We start from the raw sequence: 26589 nt of genomic DNA, 5'->3' as shown, positions 1-26589 counted from the left end.
ATTAAAACAAAGGCGTCTTTTGTTGCGGTGGAATCGTCTCACGAAATTCAGAATACCAACTTTGTGGACACCGACGTACATAGGGAGGAACGATAACCATGACAAAATAAGGGAAATCAGAGCTCGTAAGGAAAGATATAGATGTTCGTTTTTTCAGTGCTCCATACAAGATTGCCGGCCGGGGTGGCCAAGCGGTTAAAGGCGCTACAGTCTGGAACCGCGCGACCGCTACGGTCGCAGGTTCGAATCCTGCCTCGGGCATGGATGTGTGTGATGTCCTTAGGTTAGTTAGGTTTAAGTAGTTCTAAGTTCTAGGGGACTGATGACCTTAGAAGTTAAGTCCCATAGTGCTCAGAGCCATTTGAACCATACAAGATTGGAATAATAGAGAATTGTGATGTTGGTTCGATGAACCCTCTGCCAGGCACTTAAATGTGATTTGTAGAGTATCGAAGTAGATGAATATGTAAATGTAGAAAATGGAATTTCATTTTCACGAAATATAACACTAACGTATATCGATCAAAGGCAGAGGCTACATAGGCATAATTAGGATCACGTCCTGCAAAAGTATATGAATTGACGTTACAAAAGTCATGGGATACTTCCTAATATATGTCGGACCTCCGCTTGCGTGGCATAGTGCAGCGACTCGACGTGGTGCGCTTCAGTCTGGAGCAGCTCGACCGCTACGGTCGCAGGTTCGAATCCTGCCTCCGGCATGGATGTGTGTGGTGTCCTTAGGTTACACTACTGGCCATTAAAATTGCTACACCAAGTAGAAATGCAGATGATAAACGGGTATTCATTGGACAAATATATTATACTAGAACTGACATGTGATTACATTTTCACGCAATTTGGGTGCATAGATCCTGAGAAATCAGTACCAAGAACAACCATCTCTGGCCGTAATAACGGCCTTGATACTCCTGGGCATTGAGTCAAACAGAGCTTGGATGGCGAGTACAGGTACAGCTGCGCATGTAGCTTTAACACGATACCACAGTTCATCAAGAGTAGTGACTGGCGTATTGTGACGAGCCAGTTGCTTGGCCACCATTGACCAGACGTTTTCAGTTGGTGAGAGATCTGGAGAATGTGCTGGCCAGGGCAGCAGACGAACATTATTTGTATCCAGAAACGCCTGTACAGGACCTACAACATGCGGTCGTGCATTATCGTGTTGAGATGTAGTGTTTGGCAGGGATCGAATGGAGGGTAGAGCCACGGCTCGTAACACATCTGAAATGTAACGTCCACTGTTCAAAGTGCCGTCAATGCGAGCAAGAGATGACCGAGACGTGTAACCAATGGCACCCCATCCCATCAAGGCGGGTGATACGCCGGGATGGCGATGACGGATACACGCTTCTAATGTGCATTCACCGCGATGTCACCAAACACGTACGCGACGATCACGATGCTGTAAACAGAGCCTGGATTCATCCGAAAAAATGACGTTTTGCCATTCGTGCACCCAGGTTCGTCGTTGAGTACACTATAGCAGGCGCTCCTCTCTGTGATGCAGCGTCAAGGGTAACCGCAGCCATGGTCTCCGAGCTTATAGTCCATGCTGCTGCAAACGTCGTCCAACTGTTCGCGCAGATGGTTGTTGACTTGCAAACGTTCCCATCTGTTGACTCAGGGACCGAGACGTGGCTGCAAGATCCGTTACAGCCACGCGGATAAGATGCCTGTCATCTCGACTGCTAGTGATACGAGGCCGTTGGGATCCAGCAGGGCCTTCCGTATTACCCTCCTGAACTTACCCGATACCATATTCTGCCAACAGTCATTGGATCTCGACCAATGCGAGCAGCAGTGTCTCAATACGATAAACCGCAATCGCGATAGGTTACAATCCGACCTTTGTCAAAGTCGGAAACGTGATGGTACGCATTTCTCCTCCTTACACGAGGCATCACAACAACGTTTCACCAGGCAACGCCAGTCAACTGCTGTTTGTGTATGAGAAATAGGTTGGAAACTTTCCTCATGTCAGCACGTTGTAGGTGTCGCCACCGGTGCCAACCTTGTGTGAATGCTCTGAAAAGCTAATCATTTGCATATCACAGCATCTTCTTCCTGTCGGTTAAATTTCGCGTCTGTAGCACGTTATCTTCGTGGTGTAGCAATTTTAATGGCCATTAGTGTAGTTAGGCTTAAGTAGTTCTAAGGTTTAGGGGACTGATGACCTTAGATGTTAAGTCCCATAGTGCTCAAAGCCATTTGAACCTTTTTTTTGTACTCCGTTTCTTGTACAGGAACTGGAATGTCCATTATACTTGAGACAGATGAATCTCACTGCCAGACTGTTACTCAGAGCCTATCGACACTGGATCAAGAAAACGCAGAAACAAAGCTATATTTCGATGGGTCCTTATAGCTGCTGGATTTCTACTTGGCTGAATTACTCAACAATTTCTTTGACATACGACGGTTGTGATACGTCACTTTCTGGTGAGATAACACCCTATACGAAGATAAATCCGGAGAGAAATTAAATAGATCTGCAAGAAATGCTCAGAATACTAAACGTTGTTGGCTGGACAGTACAAACTGCTTTAGGAGCTGCGAACGACGTAAGCGGAACTTGCTGCAATACTTGCAGCTCTTAAAAAACGCAGGACGCGAATGCGGAGATATACCGCCACGTTATCAGTCTCCCATCCTGCCTCACTGATACCGGAACGTCAGTACAAGCAACGACAAAATCATCGTGCTGCATTTACTATTTTCAATGCAACGCGACGAAATGCTGACTATGGATAAAGAGATATTATGAAATAGTTATGAGAGGATATTAACATTCCAGGTTTGTACTCATTTAGCTCTAAAATAGAAAAACTTGACTGTCTGCAGTAGAAAGGACTGCAAATCTGTTAATATTCAAATACTTCACCAGCAATGGTGCATATGTTGCAAGAGATTCCCAATAACGGTTATAGTACAATTAGCTCTTCTGGATAGGTGTGTCTGATACACGAAAGGGACAGGAATAAGAAAAGACACGAGACATTGTTGGCTGCAGATACATAAAGACGACCTTAAATCATCTCTCAAGGAGATTATTGGATGTAGGCTATATGGAACCTGCAAGCTGACATTGTCAGATTCTAATAATGTAAGCGTATATCATTATATATATATATATATATATATATATATATATATATATATATATATATATATCTGAGTAATGTTTCTTTTCAGCATATACCTACAGAACTAATTTTCAGTTTTATTTGAAGTGAATGTAAGAAAGAAACTGCAATGGGACAGTCAAGGGATAATTGTGTGGTGAGAGTGTTTCTCTGTCTCGAAAAATGGACCATTTGTAGCTCTGCATGTTTTGATATTTAGTTTTATAATATTGACTGTTAAAACATGCAGTACATGTAAGTTAAGTCTATTTACCAACTGTGACAACTGTCGCCCTGCAACCATCTGTTAAGTCGAAATGCCATCTCAGACATGAAGAGTTTCTGTCAGCTTCACTTATTGAAATGGTTCAAATGGCTCTGAGCACTATGGGACTCAACATCTGAGGTCGTCAGTCCCCTAGATTTAGAACTACTTAAACCTAACTAACCTAAGGACATCATATACATCCATGCACGAGGCAGGATTCGAACCCGCGAGCGTAGCAGCAGTGCGATTCCGGACTGAAGTGCGTAGAACCGCTCGGCCACAGCGGCCGGCCATTCTGTAATCACCGAATATTATCACAGAATATTTCTCCCTCGACACATCACGTACATTGTGAGGTACTATTGTTAAGAACCAGACATGGTCATTATGAAATGTTTAGCTTCTTTTCCGGCTGCTTTCACGATTTTTTCACAGCTGTCTTACGATAAATATGAGGAAGAATAAGGCGATTCGGATTAAATGGTTCAAATGGCTCTGAGCACTATGGGACTTAACTTCTAAGGTTATCAGTCCCCTAGAACTTAGAACTACTTAAACCTAACCTAAGGACATCACACACATCCATGCCCAAGGCAGGATTCGAACCTGCGACCGTAGCGGTCAAGCGGTTTCAGACCTTAGCGCCTAGAACCGCTCGGCCACCCCGGCCGGCCGATTCGGATTAAAAATGGATGTTGCTACGTTATCATCAACTCAACTTGTGTTTTCATGCTTCTACATGAACAGTGTTGACAGATAAAAAATAGGGTTACAACTGGGATATCGCCTAATATTTAGACATGATTCATCGTGTTTATAATTTATCAAAGTTATGAAAACCTATGAAGCGTTGTATTTATGCCACAGATGTTCTTTTATAGACCTGTCTGTAATGGCGAATAGTTCAAATTATCCTCAGACAAAGTGAACTGTGACGAAATTCGGTACAAAATGTCTTGTCAGTGGAAACACCATTGTAAAATAAATGTGTGTCCTTCTGTATCTATGGAAGTGGAGTAAAAATTCACGAATTCATGCGAACCACAGAAATTCATCTCAGTAAAGAACAGTTCCAGATCTTAGGAAACAGTTATTTGAAATCAAGGTGTTTCATTCATTTTGCTAACGTTGGATTCATATGCAGCATGAAGCTACAGCTATATTGTTGCGTACATAGTTCCGCGTAGTCAGCGCGTACACAACTTTCCCACTAGAGCGCGCCCCACTAAGCACAACAGCGCAGGCGCAGCGCTCGTCCGTCTCCGCACTACGAGATGGCGCTGTCTTAGAGACGGACCAAATTCTGCTTCCGCCGATCCGCGTATTAATATGTCTCGCAGCCAATGAGATTGCTGCTAAGGTAGAATCTTTTCTCCTCTCGGATCATACTCGCGCAGTGATACCTCAACGCTCGAGGTATTATAATGAGTGTACAGACCTCCGATTAGTCAGTCTGCATTTGTCTGCACCAATCTGTACTAGTCTGCATTAGTCTGCATTAGTCTGTAGTCAAGTTTCAGTCTGCGCCTAATAAGATTACCATATTCCTGTACATAGCCATGAAGATAAATGTATAGACACTTTGTCAAGTATCAGGGATATGCGAGAATAAGATTAACGTACCAAGACCAAAGGAATGTCAGATTGTCAATTGTAAATAGCATCCAGAATCAAGTAAAGTAAGGTTTATGATTGTTATTATTTTAATAAATGTGTGTGAAAATTAATCAAGTTCTGTTTAAAGTTGGTCACCGTCAATCGGCTACTCTAAGCGTGCAAGTGGCATTTCTATCGTCTCACCTAACGGCAGAAGATAGACACGCCACGATAAGACCACGAGACATATTGCTGACACTCGTCTACTTCGTTAGAGCGACAAGTCAAATAATCTGATGGTGTGTGTACCAAAGGTCTTACAGTACGCACACCACATATATCTACATGGTTACGCTGAGATTCACAAGTACGTTCCTGGCAGATGGTTCATCGCACTTTGAAGTTGTTTTTCTACCATTCCACTCTCGAACAGCACAAGTGCGAGTTCTGATCCCTTTTGTTTGATTATGATGATAATTTATCCCTATGTAGTGGGGCACCAACAAATTACATTCACATTTGAAGGAAAAAATTTGTGATTCCGATTTCACGAGACTGTTCTACCAGGACAAAAATACGCCTTTGAATTAATTATTGCCATACTAATTCGCGTATCATATTTGTGGCATTCCCCCCTGCCCCCCCCCCCCCCCCACACACACACACATCGATATTAGAAAACGAGCTGCCCTTCTTTGAACTTTTTCGATGTTCTCCCCGTCAGTCCTACCCAATTCGGATCCCATACTGCCCAGCAATAATGCAGAAGGGGACGGGAAAGCGTAGTGTAGCGCTGTCTCATTTGCAGACCTGTTGCATTTTCTAAAAGTCCTGCCAATAAATCGCAGTCATGGCTTCACTCCCCCCATACATTACATATGATGCTGTCTCATTGGCAGACCTTTTGCATTTTCTAAAAGTCCCGCCAATAAAATCGCAATCATTGCTTCACTTCCCCTGTACATTATGTATGTCTGTGTGTCAAGTTAGATTATTGGTAGTTTGTTTTGTTTTGTTTTAGGGCGCAAAAGTCACACGCACCCATGTCAGAACCGTAGACAATGAGGACGAATAAGGAGTGGAAAACAACTACACGTTAAACCCAGTTGACGGAAGGAAAGACATCTAAAATCAGGGACTTGGAGTATGGTCTATAAAGTCCGCCATAGAGACAATGGAGGTTCTGAACTAAAGATTAGACGCTGTTCGCCAAATTGCTAGGGCGGATAAAAAGTAAAACGTGGTCAACAGCCAGCGTGTCGTTCGCAAAACGGCCGATGACTCGGACGGAAAACATAAATGAGAACGTTAGTCGTTAAGTTAAGGGCATTCTGTCAGGAAATGGCGAACTGTCAAAGATTGAGGACAATGAGCACAAAGTGTTGGCGTAACCTCGCGGAGAAAGGGCCTAGAGGAGGTCGGCCAAGCCACTGCAAGCGGTTTGATTCCCCGGAGCTCATTTCCACGATGAGAAGACCAGTGGTGGTGCCGAAGTGATCTGCCTTTAGATTTGTGTGATCTATCGTGCAATCAAAACGTAACAGAATTCTTTTTGTATTCTTGCGAATGACCTCACATTTTCCTTATTCACAGACAATTGTCACTTGTCGCATCATGCACGTATGTTCTCGTTCTTATGATAACATTTCTAGATGATAAATAACAGTCTCATCTGCAAACAGTCTACGAGAACTGCTCAGGTTTATAGTAAATCGTGAGAATAAAGAACTAGTTGTGTTTCGTGGGAACGATATTTTCCTCACCCGTGTTGGCTGTTCGTCAATGAATTTTTTCCTGTCGGTAATTCATAATGTTAAAGCAGAGTGTTAGTTCCAAAAGGCTATTGCAAATCGACGTTAGTGATACGGGTCTGTAAGTCAGCGAATAACTCTCATATCCTTCCTTGAGTATTGGTGTGGCCTGCGCAACTGGACAGTTTTTAGGTACGGATATTTCGATGAGCGAGCGGTTGTATGTGATTGATAAAGAAGGAGCTATTGTTCAGCATACTGTGAAAGTACCTTAACTGGTATCTAATCTGCACCCTAGACCTTGCCTTTATTACGTGATTTAAGCTGCTTCGCTACGCCGCAGCTATCCATGTCTAAGTTACTCATGTACGCAATTGTTCTTGATTACAGTTCTCGAATATTTACTTCGATTTTTTTTTTTTTGGAGGCTGTTCCGGTGAACCGTGTTTAGTATCACTGCTTTAGTGGCACTGTTATCAGTAACATTACCATTGCTGTCGCGTAGTGAAGATACTGCTAGTGTCTTACCACTGGTGTACTTTACATACAACCAGAATCTCTTTCGATTTTATGCCAGGTTGCGAGACAGAGTTTCCTTGCGGAAACCATTAAAATCATCTTGCACTGACGTTCGAGCTAAATTACGGGCTTCTGCAAACTTCATCAATCTTGGGGCTTTTGAGTTCTTTTAAACCTGGCATGTTTTTTTCGTTGCTGTAATAGTAGAGTTCTGAGCACCTTTTCTTTTTAATGTGTTTGGAATATATCTCTCAACTGCCATCGATACTACGTCTTTGAACCTAAACCACACCTACGCTACGTCTATGTTGTCAGTTTGGAAGGAGTGGAGACTGTCTCTTACGAAAGCGTCAAGCGAATTTTTGTCTGCTTTTTTAAGCAGATATATTTTGTGTTTGTTTTTGGTTGATTTGGACGTCACGGTATTGAGTCTTGCTACAACGACTTCGTGATCAGTAATCCATCTATCCGTCATGATGCTACCTATTCGCTTAGGACTGTTTGTTCCTAAGATGACTCAAGTGTGTTTTCGCAACCATTTACACTTGAACTAATTGTTCATGTTAACTTCCGGAGAGAGCATTCAGTACATTCCTACGAAACACATCTATTTTTCCAACATGTCGAGGGTAGAATGAAGTCACCACCAATTATAATTGCACCAGTGGGGTAGGTATCTGAAATGAGACTCAAGTTTTTTAATTTTTCAGCAACTGAGCAACTGTAAAGTCCGGGGTGGTGGAGGGTGTCAGCAAAAGGAACCAATTATTAATTAACTCCGGTTGTTAAGTATAACCCCTGTCCATACTGATTAATCGGAACTTGTAGATTCGTCGACCTACGTAATGAGGTGGAAGGTTGCAGGACGCCCCTCGATAGATCAGTGGTGCACTACACACAGGAAGCAGCTACATGGGTAGCACAGTACTTGTGGCGTGCACATTTATTTTTTGATTGGGTGCCTCCCCACGGGAAACAAACTGTTGGCCTGAAATATTACCAGATCATGACACTAATGTGAGCGTGCCAACTGTAATAATTGTTCGTTCGCCTAAACAGGTCATTCTAAGGGATCTGAATATTCTAAATCTCATGTTAGTAAATTGTCGAAATGTCTGTAGCAAGACCCCGACCTACTCTCCCAAATAAACAGTAGCAATGCAAATATTGTATTAGGTACTGAAAGCTGACTGAAACCAGACATAAATAGTAGTGTACTTTTGAAGTCGGATTGGACAGTGTTTAGGAAGGATGGGACTGATGTTGTGGGAGGTGGTGTGTTCATTGCAGTTAAAAGCTGTTTATTTCACAGTCCGACCCAGTATCGATGTCAACTGCGTTTAGTCTGGATAAAGCTGTCAATCAGACAAGGATTGGCCATTGTATTAGGATGTTTTTATAGACCACTAGCATCCGCAACAAACGCCGCAGAACGTTTCAGGGAAAGTCTTCAGTACATAGGAAATAAATATCCAAATTATCCGTTAGTTATAGGTGGAGACTTTACTCTGGCATCCTCTGACAGGGAAAATTACACGTTTATCACAGGGAGCAGAAGCAAAGACTCGTGTGATGTTATTCTAGGAGCGTTCTCAGCATACAACCTTGAGCAACTGGTTAGAAAACCAACTCGAGATGGGAGCATATTAGATATCTTTTCGACAAAGAGACCTGATCTTTTTGAGGAAGTTAATGTAGAAGCAGGTATTAGCGACCATAATGTCGTTGTGGCTTCTATGCCAGTGGAAGTTGTACAAAAATAAATAAAAAATAAAAAAAATAAAAAATAGAGTTTTCTTGTTTGGGAAAGCAAATAAAAGTGTCATTAATGAATATCTTCATAGTCAGCTCCAAGCATTCACCGCGGGGCACAAAGATATTGAGCATCTTTGGTTGGAATTTAAAGGTATTGTACACCACATGCTAGAGAAGTATGTACCTAGCAAAAATACAAGGGAGGAAAAGGATCCACCTTGGTACAAAAAACTTCTTAGGAAGTTGCTGAAAAAGCACAGAATTTTGCACAGTTGTTTTAGACATAGTCACTGCCCCGTTGACAAACAGAAATTATGTGAAATGAAAGCAGCTGTCAAAATGTCAGTGAGAGATTCTTTTAACGAATTTGAAAGTAATATTTTATCCGCAAATTCTAAATATAGCCCCGAAAAATTTTGGTCTTACGTAAAATCTATGAACGCTACAAGTAATTCAATACTTTCTCTTGCTGACAGTACGGGTAATGTAACGGATGATGATAAACGGAACGCCGAAATTCTAATCCTAGCTTTCAAAAACTCGTTTACGGTAGAGGACTGCAGCACCATTCCCCCTTTGAACTATTGAGCAAACGCAAGAATGGCTGATGTAGTGTTTCGTGTATCTGGGATTGTAAATCAGGTAAGATCCTACGACGCCAGGAAGGCATCTGGCCCAGACAGTATCCCCGTAAGATAATACGTTGACTATGCTACAGATATAGCACCATTCTTATCCATCATCTATCAGAGATCACTGGAACAGAGGGAAAATTCCACCAGGTCATAGCAATCTATAAAAAGGTTACAAAATCGGATGCACATTATTACCGGCTAATTTCACTGACATCGATATGTTGCAGAATCATGGAACATATTTTGTGTTCAGACATAATGACCTTTCTAGACTCTGAATGAGCAGCTCATCTGCAGAAACCAGCACGGTTTTAGGAAACAGCGGTCATGCGAGACACAGCTGGCCCTCTTTGTGCATGATATACAACAGGCTCTAGATACCGGCTCCCAGGTTGATGCTATATTTCTCGACTTTCGAAAGGCGTTCGACTCAGTTCCGCACATTTACATTTCTTTACGTACTACACGAATATGTAATAAAAAATGGTGATTCCTATTTTTAAAAGACGCAGTTGATATCTGTTTGACCTATGGCAGCGCCATCTAGCGGTCCAACCATAGCGCCATCTGGTTTCCCCTTTCAAGCTAGACGGGTTTCGTTCTTTGCAGTTTTTTTGTTTGATATTTGGCCCGGACCCTGTATAAAGCAAACGGGATTTGCATCCTCATAGTAGAGCTACTAGCATCTAGGGCGAAATTTGAATAGGCTTCATCTTTCAGACGCAGTGTCGCTGTCACGTTTTGTTTTCCGTAAGTGTACAGTGGTGCAGAAAACAGTCTTGGTCTTTATTTGTGGACTGAGACTCAGGACTGTATGACCAGTAGCATTTTACAGTATTTTTTTGGGTGTGATAAATCCATTTCGTAGGACCGATGTAGGATCTTTGTAATGTTAAACGTTTTCTTCTAAAGCAAATAGTTGCTGTACTGAAGTTATAGGGATTACGTCACGCTGAGAGGTGCCTTTCAACAAAGATGAAAGCGGATAAACTGCTTGTAGGAAGAACCCTGTAGAGCAGTTGTAAACTGTAACAGTTTTATCCGTCGATGTTACATTTTCTGACACTTTTATTGCAACAAACCCTATCATAAACAACGCATTTCAGTATGCACTATGTTTCCTTAGTGAAGGAGCAAATATAAAAAGGAAACTTCCTAGCAGATTAAAATTGTGTGCCGCAACGGGACTCGAATCTAGGACTTTTGACTTTCAATCCGCCGACTGAGCTACTGCACATGATCCCCCTCACAGATTTGCTTCTGCCAGTATCTCATCTGCTACCTTCCAAATGTCAAAGGAGTTCTCTTTGCTTATCTTGAGGGAGTAACGCTCCTGGAACCAAGGTTATTGCAGACACATGGCTTAGTCACGGGCTGAGGGGATTGTTTCCGGACTGAATTTTCACTCTGTAGTGGAGTATGCTCTGATCTGAAACTAATATCGTAAAGATGATGATGATGATGATGATGTTTGGTTTGGGGGCGCTCAACTGCGCGGTTATCAGCGCCCGTGATATCATAAAATATGAGTTGTTACATATATTAGGGTAGAACACTTGTTGAAAACTACTGAGTCACGTAGATTTTGTAGCGATCAGCATGCAGATGTGTGTGCTTGTGAACTAATATTGAAAAATAGTTCACATTCAATTGCATACAGAATGCTACTGGGAAATGTTGAAATGTTTACGAGAAATCTGGATTCCTTGCTGTTCTGTTTGTCAGACAACAGGAAGCGGTTGATAGTCTGTGGTAGCTGCAGTGCAGAGTTTCTAAGGAATTCCGGCAGCAAAAAATAATCTGGAAATGTTTTCTGAATCCTACAATTTAATGTCAATAATTAACTTTCCAACATGGGTGAACAAAGACAGTAGTACCGTAACTGTTCATGTTTTCTTAGTTGAAGATCAAAGCAAGAAAATAACTTTTACCGAGTAACAAATGCTCTCTCTGGTCATGATGCACAGTTAGCTAGGATAAATAACATAGTGCTTGAGATATGGATACTCCTCAGTGCAAATCACAATAATTAATGACTTGATGATAAATGTTTTTAAGAATGCTTTACAAGAGAAAACCTGCTACGAAATTAATAATCAACCAAATGTTAACACATAATTTAATCTGTTCCGTGATAAATTCGTGTAATTATTTGAAAACAGTCGGCCGCACAAATTAATCCGAAAGTACAATAACAGCCACGTAAGAAACCATGGATCACTACAGGGATTAAAGTATCTCGTGAAATGAAAAGGGAAATGTATCTGCAGGCAAGTACAAGCAGAGGTCCTGCAATAGCTGCACATTGCAAAAATTTTTTAAAATTACTAAGAAAGGTCATTAAAAACCGAAGGAACATGTACATAAGTCAGTAATTCCAGCAACAGACTTAAGAGTAAAGCTGTACAGGAAGGAGAGGCAGGACAAACAGCCACAGAACAGGATAACACCAAATGCTAACACAAAATTTATTCTATTCCATGATAAATTCGTGTTATTATTTGCACATTTCTTAAATATTGTAGAAAATATCGCAACAAAAGACTCAAGAAGAAAATTGAAAAAGCATGCTGAAAAAGTAACTCTAATAAAATCTAGTCATATGAATATACCACCAACTCTTCCTTATGAAATTAAGAAAATTATACGTTGCCTCAAAAATAAAAGATAATATATTTTTGATAGTGTTTCCAACAGAGTACTAAATCTTTGTTCCCATATAATAAGCACGGTCATATATGAAATGTGTAATGCATCACTAACTCAAGGCATTTTTCTAGAGAGACCCAAATATGTCATTTTTAACCCCCTTTAAAAAAAGTGATAAGTGTCATAATTTCTCAAAAACTTTGAGAAGATGATATATTCTAGAATAGAATCTCACCTTCACAATAATAAAGTCCTCAGCAGATAACAGTTTGGGATTCAGATTAGATTGTCTTTTGAGAATGCCATTTACATGTTGACTCATCAGATTTTATAAGCATTAAATAATGAAATAACAGCGGTTCGTATTTCCTGCTATCTATGTAATCAATTTGACTGTGTGAATCACGGCATTGTCCTAGATAAATTGAAGTTTTATGGGATTGATGGTATAATCTACGAATGGATAATGCCATGTCTAACAAAAAATGCAGAAGTTTTTCTTAGCAATTCAGCCAATACAGTCCCGGGAAAAATCATGTATGGAGTTTACCAAGGCGTAATCTTAGATCCAATATTATTGGTCATTTATGTGAAAGGTCTTCCATCTAATATATAACAAGCAGAATTATTTCTTCTCTGCAGCTGACGGTAATATGTAGTCACTCCATGCATACATACAGAAAGAGAAGACGAGGTAAACAATGTTCTTAAAAGTCTCATTGACAGGTTTTCTGCGAGTGGTCTCACCCTCAATTTAAAAAAGACGCAACATATTCAGTTCTGCATAACACCAATGATAAGTGCAACACACAGTGGCGAAATAATGAGTATGGTGGAAAATTCAAAATTCTTAGGTGTCCAAATCGATGAGACTTTTAAAATGGAAAAAGCACATTTTGGATGACCAAAAACAACTTATTTAAGCCACATTGGCACTTAGAATCGTTGCAAATCTTTGAGGGAGATAAATTGACTTAGTTAGCGTATTTTCATTCAGTTCTGTAATATGGATTAATGTTCAGGGGTAAAAAATCTTTGGGAGAGAAAGTCTTCATTACTCGAAAACGTGCTGTAAGAAAAATATGTGATGCTCAACCACGATCGTCTTGCAACACCTGTCTAAGAATTTGGACATTCTGACTACTGCTACGCAGTATATTTATTCAGTCATGGAATTCTCTGTAAACAATCGACTACAGTTCAAAAGGTACATACTTCCCAGAAAAAGAATAACATCCATTACCCTACGTCAAGGTTGTCCTTAGTACAAAAAGGTTTGCACAATAATGCAAACGGTAGTTTTGATCACTTTCCTGGTGATATAAAATGTCTGACAGAAAGCAAAGTAAATTTGAAAACAAATTGAAAAACTTTTTCCTTGACAACTCCTTCTACTCCGTGGAAGAGTTTCTTACTAACTGACAACCGTAAATTTAAAAACTAAAAAACTGGTTAGGTTGGGGTCGGACTTGACCACTGAGGGTTCCGTACAAATCTAATTATGCATACAGACAGTTTCTCCATTCTGGGAATCGAGCATATTGACGATGCTAGCCTGTTATCGACGTTTATACTGGCGAGATATCTGTCCCAGGGACTCCGAGACTTTAGAGAGTGTTTTAATTTGAGGTTTGAAGTTGGATAACTAATGAAAAATGAAATATTTTTTCGTGTGATTAAAAGTTAATAAATTTGGGTACTTCCCTCTACTTGTCTACTGTTCTTCTTCTACTGTTCTCGCTTCTTGTCAAATTTAATGATTCTAAGTCAGTGGGAGTGCCTTATGGTTTTTGATGAGGGAGTTGTACCTTTTGACTGAATTGACTTAGAAGCTTAAAAGTTTACACAAGTAACGGACCGTATACCTTAGTTTAGACCTTAATATGTGCCATAAATTTGATGTTGATACTCCAAATTGTACCAGAGAAACGCGTATTAATAGGCGAACAGACAGAGAGATAGAAGGATGAAAACTGGCAAAAAATATACAAATGTATATAATTTTCGTGTTGTATAACTACGAATTAACAATTTTCAATTTTTTCTTGTACTTGTAGCGGGTAACCTTACTTCTTCACAAAATTCGTGATTCTAGGTCAACGGGAAATACTGTATAGGTTTTGACGAGTGAATGTTCGAGTATAAAAGTATGTGACAGAAATGGCCGTACCTTCTGACAGAATCGACTTTGAAGCTTAAAAGTTTTACTCCGCCGAGGAACCATCGACCTTAGTTTGTGTCAGAAAATTCCAATTTAATACGACAACCTGTTCCAGAGAAAAAGTGGTCTACATAGGCGGACAAACAGGCGGATGAAAAAAGGATAAAAGTATTTTTCGTATTGCTTAACTACAAATTTAAAAAAATTCTGATTTTTTCCTTCGAAAGTACTGTGAATCCTTGCCTCTTCCCAAATTTTGTCATTCTAGGTCAACGATTTAGACATCAGTCTTCTGACTCGTTTGATGCGCCCAGCCACGAATTCCTCTCCTGTGCCAACCTCTTCATCTCAAACTAGCACTTGCAACCAACATCCTCAGTTATTTGCTGGATGTATTGCAATCTCTGTCTTCCTTTACAATTTTTATCCGCTACAGCTCCCTCTAGTCCCATGGAAGTTATTCCCCGATGTTTTAATGATGTCCTACAGTCTTGTCCCTATTTATTGTCAGTGTTTTCCAGATATTCCTTCCTCTTCCATTCTGTGGAGTACCTCCTCATTTCTTACCTTATCAGTCCACCTAATTTTCAAGATTCTTTTGCGGCACCCCTTCTCAAATGCTTAGACTATCTTCTTTCCCGATTTTCCCATGTTTCCTATCATACAATGCTGTTCTCCAAACGTGCGTTCTCGGAAACGTCTTCCTCAATTTAAGGATTGTGTTTGATACTAGTGACTTTTCTTGCCTAGTAACGCCTTTTATGCCTTTGGTAGCCTGTTTTTACGTCATCCTTGCTCCTACCCTCATGGGGTATTTTACTGCTTAGGTAGTAGATTTCCTTACCTTGCTCTACTTCGTGTACATCAATCATGATATTCAGTTTCTCACAGTTCTCATTTCTGCTACTACTCATTACTTTCGTCATTTTTTAATTTACACTCCGACCATATCTATACTCATTTGACTGTTCTTTCCATTCAGCAGATCCTGAAATTCTTCTTCGCTTTCACTGATTATCTACATCTACGTGGATGCTCTGCAAATCACATTTAAGTGCCTGGCAGAGCTTTCATTGAACCATCTTCATAATAATTCTCTATTATTCCAGTCTCGAACAACACGCGGAAAAAACGAACACCTATACATTTTCTTGCGAACTCTGATTTCCCTTATTTAATTATTTACCTCCTTATGTAGGTCGCCGTCAACAAAATATTTTCGTATTTGCAGGAGAAAATTAGTGATTTAAATTTCGTGAGAAGACCCCGCCGCAATAAAAAATGCCATTGTTTTAATGATGTCCGTCTCAAATCCTGTATCATGTCAGTGACACTCCCTGTTTTATTTCGCGGTAATACAAAATGTGCTCCACTTCTTTGAACTTTCTCGATGTACTCCGTTAATCCTATCTTGTAAGGACCACATACTACACGGAACTACTCCAAAAGAGGACGCAGAAACGTAGTCTTGGCAGTCTCTTTAGTAGAATGTTTCATTTCCGAAGTGTTCTCCCAATAAAAAGTAGTCTTCAGTTTGCCTTCCACACAACATTTCCTATGTCTTCTTTCGAATTTAAATTATCCGCAATTGGACTCTTAATTTTAGTTTGGATATAAACTATACCTTCTCTCATGGGAATGGATGGTTGACAGTTGCCATAGTAAGAGGTGGTAGCGGAGTTCCAAGTGTACATGGACTAGAAAGTTTTAATGTTAGAGATATAATTTCGTTTCGCACTTATCATATGTTTGAAATTGCTAATAAAGACTTTGGTAAATCTGCTTATGACTCTACGTCTCCACTTGTATAGTATACACCTAGCTATTTAGTTGAATTTACGCCTTTAGATTTGAGTGGTTTATTGTGTAACCTAAGATTAACAGATTCCTTTCAGCACTCATGTGAATGATCTTACACTTTTCAATATTTACGATCAATTGAGAATTTTTGCAACATTCAGATAGCTTATCTAAATCGTTGTGCAATTTGTTTTGATCTTCTGATGACTTTGTTAGACAATAAACGGCAGCATCGTCTGGAAACAACCTAAGGCGGCTGCTCAGATTGCCTTTCAGTCAATTACTACGAACTGTGACCATTATGACAGGAAATCACGAATCCAGTCACATAGCTGGGACGATAGTCCTTATGCACGCAACTTCACGAGAAGCCTCTTGCTTGGTACAGTGCCAAAAGCCTTCTGGAAATCGGGAATTACGGAATCAATTTGAAATCTCTTGTCAGTAGCACTCATGCTTCGTGTGTGTAAAGAGATAGTTGTGCTGCACAACAAACATTTTGCTAAAATCCGTGTTAACTGTGTGTCAATAGACCTTTCTCTTCGAGGTAATTCATAATGTTCGAACAGATGATATATTCGAAAGTCGTGCTGCCTATGGATGTTAATGATATGGGTCTGTAAGTTAGTGAATTACTTCTACTACTGATCAGTGCAACTTTCCAGTCTCTGGATACGGATCTTTGGTCGAGCGAGCGGTTCTGTATGATCGATAAGTTTGAAGCTATTACATCAGCATGCTCTGAAAGGAACCTAGTTGGTGTAGAGGCTGGACCAGAAGACTTGCTTTTATGAAGTGTTTTAAGTTGCTACACTACACCGAAGATAACTACTTCGAAGTTACTCGCTGTGGTAGCTGTTGTTGATGCGAATTCTGGAATTTTGACTTTGCCTTCTACGGTGAGGGAAAGCAATGTCATCAGCGAATCTTATCACTGATATCCTTTCACCTTGAATTTTAATTCCTCCCTTAACCCATTCTTTTATTTCCTTCATTGCTTCTTCGATTTATAGATTGAACAAGCTGGGGCGATGGACTCCAACTCATACTTCTTAGTATTCCCCCTTGGTTCTTGTACAAGTTGTATATTAGCCTTCTTTCCCTATAGCTTATAACTATTTTTTCTCAGCATTTGGAACGTCTTGCACCATTTGGTATTGTTGAACGCTTTGTCCAAGTCGACAAGTCATATGAACGTTTACTGATTTTTCTTTAGCCTTGCTTCCACTATCGGCTTCAATATTAGTACTGCCTCTCTCTTGCCTTTACCTTTCCAAAAGCCAAACTGATCGTCATCTAACACGACCACAATTATCTTTTCCATTCTTCTGTGTATTATATTGGCCATCAACTTAGGTTCACAAGATGTGAACCTGATTTTCGGCATTTGTCGGTCCTTTCAATCTTCGGAATTGTGTGGATGATGTTTTTACGAAAGTCAGACGGTATATCGAAAGACTGATACATTCTACACGGCAAGGTGAGTAGTCGTTATGTTGCCACTTCCCCCATTGGTTTTAGAAATTGTGATGGAATGTTATCTGCTTTATTTGATTTTAAGTCTTCCATAGCTCTTTAGATTCTGATTGTAATATTTGGTCCCCTATCTCTTCTATATCGGCTCCTGTTTCTTCTTCTGTCACATTATCAGACAAATCTTCCCCGTTATAGAAGCCTTCAATGTATTCTTTCAATCTGTTTGCTATTTCCTGTGCAATTAACAATGGAATTACCATTCCACTCTTGATGTTACCGACATTGCTTCAGTGAAGGTTGTTTTGACTTTCTCACATGCTGAGCCGATCCTTATGACTAACATTTCGTTTTCGATTTTTTTTATATTTTTCATGGAGACATTTCGTCGTAGTTTCCCTGCAGTTCCTATTTGTTTCATTCCTGAGTGACTTGTACTTGTGTGTTACTGAATTTCCTTAAACGTTTTTGTAATTTCTCCTTCCATCGATCAACTGAAATATTTCTTACGTTAGCAGCGTTACCTTCTTTGTACTGACGGTATTCCTTCCAACTCCTGTGATTGCCCTTTTCAGAGGTGACCATTCCTCTTCAACTGAACTGCCTACTGAGCTATTCCTTATCGTAGTAACTACTGCTTCATAGAACTTCAAGCGAATTCTTCATTCCGTAGTACTTCTGTATCCCACTTCTTTTGGCATTGGTTCTTGCTGGCTAGGCTCTTAAACTACAGCCTGCTCTCCATCACTACTAAATTGTGATATGGGTCTGTATCTGCTGCTGCGTACGTCTTACAGCTCAGTATCTGATTTCTGAATCTTTGTCTGACCACGATGTAATCTAACTGAAATCTTTCTGTACCTCCCGACCTTTTCCAAGAATACCTTCTCATTTTGCTATTCTTGAACAGAACGTTCTCCATTACTAGCTGACATTTATTGCAGAACGCAATTAATCTTTCTACTCTCTCACTCCTAGTACCATGCCCATACTGTGCTGTAACACTTTCTTCTACTCCTTCCCCTACAACCGCATTTGAGTCCCCAGTGACTATTAGATTTTCATCTCCCTTTGCGTACTGAATTACTCGTTCAGTATCCTTGTATGCTTTCCCTGTCGCTTCATCTTCGGCTTGCGACGTCGGCATGTATACCTGAAGTACCGTTGTCGGTGTTGGTTTGCTGTGGACTCTGATGAGAACGATGCTTTCACTGAACAGTTGTCCCGCCTTCCTATTCATAAAGAATCCTACTGCTTTTATACCATTTTCTCCTGCTGCTGATAATACTCTATCCTCACCTGACCAGAAATTCTTGTCTTCTTTCATTCCACTTCACTGCCGCCCAATCTATTTAGACGGAGCCTTACCATTTTCCTTTTCAGAATCTCTAACGTACCTACTACTGAAAACTTCTGACATTCTGCGCCCCGTCTCGTCGAACTTTATCTTTTCGTTTTGTATTCAGTCTTTTCCTCATGGTCACCTTCCATCCCTGAGATCTGAATGGCGCTTTAGTCCGGGATCTTTTACAATGGAGCTATGGTCATGACACTTTTCAATTACAGACCACAGGTCCTGGTGGATACCCACTATGTGTCTCTAATGCGGTGGTTTCCATTGCATTCTGCATGCACATGCCGTTGATTATTCTGAATGTTCCGCCTTTGGGGAAGTTTCCCACCCCAATGCCGAAAGAGTGTTCTGAACCTTTGTCCGCTACTCCGCCCTGTTTGACAAGGTCGTTGGCTGAATGAGGGGTGATTTTCCATGCGGGAACTCTTCGGCTGCCTCTGCTAATGATTTTAATCTGTGGCTGGGTTCGAACTGGGAATCGACGTTTTGATTACTTATCAAAGACGCTACCGCAGACCGCGGGTGTACTGGATACAAAATATGTGACATAAATAGCCGCATATTTTGATTGAATTGACTCAGAAGCTTAAAATGTTTACACTGCAAAGGGCCATAGACCTTAATACCTGACACAAATTTGAACTTGATACATCTAATGATTCTTGAGAAAAAGGGACCGAAAGAGAGTCGTAATTGGACAACCAATCAATCGTATAAGAGTTCCATTTTTGCAGGCTGAGGCACGGAACAATAAATATAAACGTGCGGTATGTAGGCACGTCACGTTTATAAATTAATCTGCGATGTGAATGTTCCAAATCATTACGATTCATCGTACAAAATTACCCACGGAATTTGAAACTGACTAACTTTCTTGCAGGTTAAGTGTGGGAGTCTGGGAGTGGAGGAAGGAAAACTATCGACCAGAGTACCACACCCACTCGGAAGTGAAAATATTAGAATACCTGTAGTATGGTACTTCTGATTGACAGAAACGTAGGATCACTGCAGCTGCTCGGTTTCTGCAGTCAGTCATACCTCAGGCTATGCACTTGTTACTATGAACTTTATCTTTTTTTTCCAGAACACGGATTAGGGACAAGCTGTCCCCGGATACGAAGTTACACAGGCTTACACTTGTCATGTGACACTATGTAGGTGACTTCCGTCTCAGTTATGACCACACGAGAACAAGGACATATATTTTTTTCTATTGGTCGAATAAAGACCTCCTGCCTGTTTTTATATATTGTATTGTGTGATTTTAAATGTTATATCAAACGAATTCAGTCTTATAAGTATTAAATTTTTTGTTGAAAATTTTCGAAAAGGATAAAGTAAAACAAAAAATAACAAATAAAAAATTTATAGAATACGTACAAATTTATATACACAATTTTGTTTATACTTGTTGCTAACTTAGATAATGATAAATAAGATTCATAATTGGTTGTGGATGTATTTTAAATCAAAATTAAAAGTGTATTTAACGAATGAATCAAGAGATGGCAATTTGAATTAGATATGATGTAACAGTTTTTACCTTTATACCGTCTACTTGTATCGCTATACCTGTCATATATTTCCTCTTGACAGTGGTAATACAAAATTTAATATATTAATTATTTAGCTTGTAATATGTTTCCGAACTTAAGGAAACAATGGAGACTGGGAGTTGACTTAAAATGTCATAGCCAGTTGCATCAGATGCGAAGGTTCGGTAAAACTTCGAGGTAGTCACTCCTGATGTAATGAAAGAAGAAGATTTTTTGAAAGACTTCTTGATGCCTTCGGCTGCCGTTCGCTTATATCGTGTACGATTGTGCAAGTTCGGCCTTAAGCCATTTTCAAGAATTTTATGGATGGTTTTTTAATAATAAATTATGTCATGTACGTCTTTGCTTTTATGATACCATCTTACGCTCATAAAAGAAATCCGAGATGTGCTACCCACACAGTTTAGCTGCAAGACTTTGACAATGAAAATTTTGTAAAAACAAAGAACTTCGGCCAGCTCTGGGTGTAATCGTGGGACACGCGTCCATGCCCCCTTAACAGGTTCAAATGGTTCAAATGGTTCTGAGCACTATGGGACTTAACTTCTGTGGTCATCAGTCCCCTGGAACTTAGAACTACTTAAACATAACTAACCTAAGGACATCACACACACCCATGCCCGAGGCTGGATTCGAACCTGCGACCGTAGCAGTCACGCGGTTCCGGCCTGAAGTGCCCAGAACCGCACGGCCACCGCGGCCGGCCCCTTAACAGGTCCTCGTAGACATTGTCAACGTTAAGGTCTTCATATATTCGTTCAGATGATTTACGTAAAAGATTCCAGAGTTCGAGTTAATCTGTTGGCAGGTTTTCGGTTAATAGAATAATTGTTTCAGGTTGTTTAGTCGTGGGGTAGCATATAGTCTCACCAGTGGATGATTCAGTTATGTTGCCAGTCTTAGCACAGTTCGAAAAACTTTTCCAGTCGTCTTATTCCCGATTTCTCTTGGATGTCATCGTAGTCTATTTTGATTCTTACCTCGAGGCGTTGTGACGCTGTTTGGTATACTGGGTCGTGGTGTTTATTTATCTCTACATGTAGTTTCCGGTTTTGGGTGATTTGATATCACGTCAGTTGATGATTGTTGAGACTTTCCATTGTGAGCTTGTAGTGTGTTCACGTTGTTTATTAATATCGGTATGGTGTGTGATCACTTTCTGTTGTGTGAAGTTTTCTGTTTGCGTTTATTTCTCACTGATAACTATTTCTTGAACCTGAGTTGTCCTTTACTGCGTATTGCCACCGTAAACGAAGCGTACAGTTTGCATGTATGGCCACGTGGAGTGGCCGAGCGGTTAGAGGCGCCATATCATGAACCGCGCGGCCCCTCCCACCGGAGCTTCGAGTGCTCCCTCGGGCATGGGTGTGCGTGTTGATCTTAGGGTAAATTAGTTTAAGTAGTGTGAAAATCCAGGGACCGATGACCTCAGCAGTTTGGTCCCATAGGAATTCACACACATTTGAACATTTTGGATGTATGGTTTACATTTTGATGTGTCATATTCATATCTTTCTGACGTTTTTGTTTCATTATATGGTAACCAATCCTCGGGAAAGGGAAGAAGTTGTGTCGGTGTGTCCAGATGTACTGGTGTTATGCCTGTGTCATCATACTGTTCTGGATGGACTTGACCGTGTCTCGGACGTCTGTTGTTAATGTTATTTACTTCTGTTCAGTGTGGTGTGCTGTGTTTAATGACTGTTCTTGATGAGCACGACAGTACCTCGGATGTCTGTCGCCATTTATATGTACTCCTATCGTCTGCAGTGTATTGTTTTTAAAGCCTTCTTTACTCAGGGCTTACTCTTCCAGTTCTTCTACTGTAACAAAGGTCGCCTTTTGGACTTAGAAACACCCATCGTCGATGTTAGCTGTTAGGTTAAAATACTTTTCTTTTACAATGTTGCAACTGTAGATTCATGTCCATTGGAGAGTTTGTGGTCAGCAGCAGCACAAGTTGTTGCCTACAGGCCACTACACGTCGCCACTCTCTTGTTTCTAATGTTGGTGATTTGCGTTTTCGTCTGCGAGGTGGGATGATGGTGTTCATATCCGTATCTCGTTGGGAGGACGTCTGTATATTTCCATAGTTGATGTTGTTGTTGTTGTTGTTGTAGTTGTTGTCTTCAGTCCTGAGACTGGTTTATTGCAGCTCTCCATGCTACTCTATCCTGTGCAAGCTTCTTCATCTCCTAGTACCTACTGCAAACTACATACTTCTGAATCTGCTTAGTGTATTCATCTCTTGGTCTCCCTCTACGATTTTTACCCTCCACGCTGCCCTCCAACGCTAAATTTGTGATCGCTTGATGCCTTAGAACATGTCCTACCAACCGGTCCCTTCTTCTTGTCAAGTTGTTCCACAAACTCCTCTTCTCCCAATTCTGTTCAATACCTCCTCATTAGTTATGTGATCTACCCACCTAATCTTCAGCATTCTTCTGTAGCACCACATTTCGAAAGCTTCTATTCTATTCTTGTCCAAACTATTTATCGTCCACGTTTCACTTCCATACATGGCTACACTCCATACAAATACTTTCAGAAACGACTTCCTGACAATTAAACCTATACTCGATGTTAACGAATTTCTCTTCTTCAGAAACGCTTTCCTTGCCATCGCCAGTCTAAATTTTATATCCTCTCTACTTCGACCATCATCAGTTATTTTGCTCCTCAAATAGCAAAACTCGTTTACTACTTTAAGTGCCTCATTTCCTAATCTAATTCCCTCAGCATCACCCGACTTAATTCGACTACATTCCATTATCCTCGTTTTGCTTTTGTTGATGTTCATCTTATATCCTCCTTTCAAGACACTGTCCATTCCTTTCAACTGCACTTCCAAGTCCTTTGCTGTCTCTGACAGAATTACAATGTCATCGGTGAACCTCAACGTTTTTATTTCTTCTCCATGGACTTCAATACCTACTTCGAATTTTCCTTTTGTTTCCTTTACTGCTTGCTCAATATACAGATTGAATAACATTGGGGACAGGCTACAACCCTGTATCACTCCCTTTCCAACCGCTGCTTCCCTTTCATGCTCCTCGACTCTTACAACTGCCATCTGGTTTCTGTACAAATTGTAAATAGCCTTTCGCTCCCTGTATTTTGCCCCTGCCACCTTTAGAATTTGAAAGAGAGTATTCCAGTCAACATTGTCAAAAGCTTTCTCTGAGCCTACAAATGCTAGAAATGTAGGTTTGCCTTTCCTTAATCTATTTTCTAAGATAAGTCGTAGGGTCAGTATTGTCTCACGTGTTCCAACATTTCTGCGGAATCCAAACTGATCTTCGCCGAGGTCGGCTTCTACCAGTTTTTCCATTCGTCTGTAAAGAATTCGCGTTAGTATTTTGCTGCTGTGACTTATTAAACTGATAGTTCTGTAACTTTCACATCTGTCAACACCTGCTATCTTTGGGATTGGAATTATTACGAGGGTTATTCCAAAAGTAAGGTCCAGTTATAAAAAAAAATCAAAACTAAAATGTTTTTTCAAAACAATTGTTTTATTTACATTCCTTACATCTTTATCTATTTTTCTACATAACTTCCATACTTATTTAAACATTTGTCACATCGTTCAACAAGCTTTTGAATGCCCATGTTATAGAAATCGGCCGCCTGTGACGATAACCAGTCCTTAACTGCTTCTTTCACTTCATCATCTGTGTCGAAGCGCTTGCCGCCGAGAAACTCCTTTAAGTAACGGAACAGGTGGAAATCACTTGGCGCCAGGTCCGGACTGTAAGGAGGATGGTCCATCTGTTCCCATCCAAATTTCTTGATCAGAGCTTGCGTTTCATTTGCAGTGTGGGGTCTGGCATTGTCATGCAACAACAAGATTCCAGACGACAAAAGACCACGTCACTTATTCTGGATTGCACGTCGAAGTTTAGTCAGGGTAGCGCAGTAGGCGGCTTTATTAATCGTTGTTCCTCTCTCCATAAAGTCGACTAACAATACTCCACGTCTATCCCAGAACACAGTCGCCATAACCTTACGTGTTGAGATTGTCTGCTTTGCCTTGACCTTGACTGGCGATGACGTGTGACGCCATTGCATTGACTGACGTTTAGACTCTGGAGTGATGTGAGAAACCCATGTCTCATCCCCTGTGACAACATTGTCTAAAAGACTGTCACCTTCCTTATGATATCGCTCCAAAAAATCAAGAGCAAAAGCCATTCTTTTCATTCTTTGGGGCTCAGTAAGCAGCCTGGGAACCCAACGGGCACACAATTCTGTACAAAGTTGTTCTACTCACATTCGGAAAATGCATGTCTACGTCTGTAATAGTGAATCGGCGATCTTCACGAATTTTTTTGTCAACCGCATTGACCAAATCGTCTGAAATCACTGATGGTCGGCCACACCGTGGTTCATCGTGCACATTATACCGTCCTTCATTAAAAGCTCGCACCCACTTGCGCACTTTACTGTCGCTCATTATGTTAGTACCGTACACTTCAGTAATCTGCCGATGGATTTCCGCCGCTGAATTGTTTCTTGCAGACAAAAACCGTATCACTGCCCTTACTTCACAATCGGCGGGCTGATCAATTGTCTTAAACATTGTAAAGTGACACTGTGAACTACACTCAGCAACAGTAACAAAGCGAATGGCGGCGTTTGACGCGCAAGGCTTGCCGGGAGTCGGCGCGCATGCGTGTTTTGTCATTGGCGCCAAATTTCAATAGTTACGGCGAATCGGACCTTACTTTTGGAATAACCCTCGTATATTCTTCTTGAAGTCTGAGGGTATTTCACCTGTCTCATACATCTTGCTCACCAGATGGTAGAGTTTTGTCAGGACTGGATCTCTTAAGAGCGTCAGTAGTTCTAATGGAATGTTGTCTACTCCCGGGGCCTTGTTTCGACTTAGGTCTTTCAGTGCTCTGTCAAACTCCCTTCTCATCTTCATCTACATCCTCTTCCATTTCCATAATATTGTCCTCAAGTACATCGCCCTTATATGGACCCTCGATATTCTCCTTCCACCTTTCTGCTTTCCCTTCTTTGCTTAGAACTGGGTTTCCAACTGAGCTCTTGATATTCATGCAAGTGGTTCTCTTTTCTCCAAAGGTCTCTTTAATTTTCCTGTAGGCAGTACCTATCTGACCCCTAGTGAGATAAGCGTCTACATCCTTACATTTATGTTCTAGCCATCCCTGCTTAGCCATTTTGCACTTTCTGTCGATCTTATTTCTGAGACGTTTGTATTCCTTTTTGCCTGCTTCATTTACCGCGTTTTTATATTTTCTCCTTTCATCAATTAAATTCAATATTTCTTCATGACAGTCGAATTTTCTATGACAGGTTTTCGCACATTTCCCACAGACAGCTTCCCTGTGTCATCTCTACGGCGAATGGCAAAACTCCGAACAATTGAGGCACTTTTGTTCTGACACATTGTCCCTAATCCGTAAACATTCAAATTGCATGTACGCACTATCCCTCTGTAATAATAGCAATCTGACCCTAGGCGTCACCTCTAGTATATTATTTACCATTCTTTTCCCTTTCGGACCAGTTTTGAATCGTATTTTGAGTTCTTTTTGAAACTCCTCTTAGGTGATGTGGTCAATCAGTTCCTCAGAAAGTCATGTTCTGTGAGTGTTGTTGGAACGCTGTGTACTGGCAGCAGTGGACTTAGTTTTCTGGGTTCTTCGCATCGAATGTCCTTTAAGTATGATATTTTTTCAATAACTTCCTCTTTTCTGCTTGTGTCTCAGTTCCTAGAACCACTGCGTTTGCTCTTTTCCTTATTGCTTTAAGTTTTATTGTATCAAGTCCAAAGTTTATTGCTTTTGTTAAGGTTTCCCTTATGGCTTTAGCGTCCCGGTTGTTCTGTGATTTAAAAAAGAGGGCAAATACCTATTTATTTTTTGCCAATTCAATTTGTTCTTCAACCCTGGTT

General features: G+C 40.6%; 1 protein-coding gene across 1 annotated transcript in view; it reads left to right on the top strand.

The window, feature by feature from the left end:
* Positions 1–20203, top strand: part of LOC126482200 (uncharacterized) — a 69314-nt gene extending 49111 nt beyond the window's left edge. The window contains exon 3 of the mRNA XM_050106178.1: positions 20192–20203. Within this exon, the coding sequence (XP_049962135.1) occupies positions 20192–20203 (12 nt within the window). The remainder of the gene's footprint in view (positions 1–20191) is intronic.
* The last annotated feature ends 6386 nt before the right edge of the window (positions 20204–26589 follow it).

This window comes from Schistocerca serialis, chromosome 5 (genome assembly GCF_023864345.2).
Source record: "Schistocerca serialis cubense isolate TAMUIC-IGC-003099 chromosome 5, iqSchSeri2.2, whole genome shotgun sequence".
In the NCBI taxonomy this organism is placed as follows: Eukaryota; Metazoa; Arthropoda; class Insecta; order Orthoptera; family Acrididae; genus Schistocerca; species Schistocerca serialis.
Note: the sequence above shows the minus strand (reverse complement) of the source record. Positions and strands in the feature narration are given on the sequence as shown.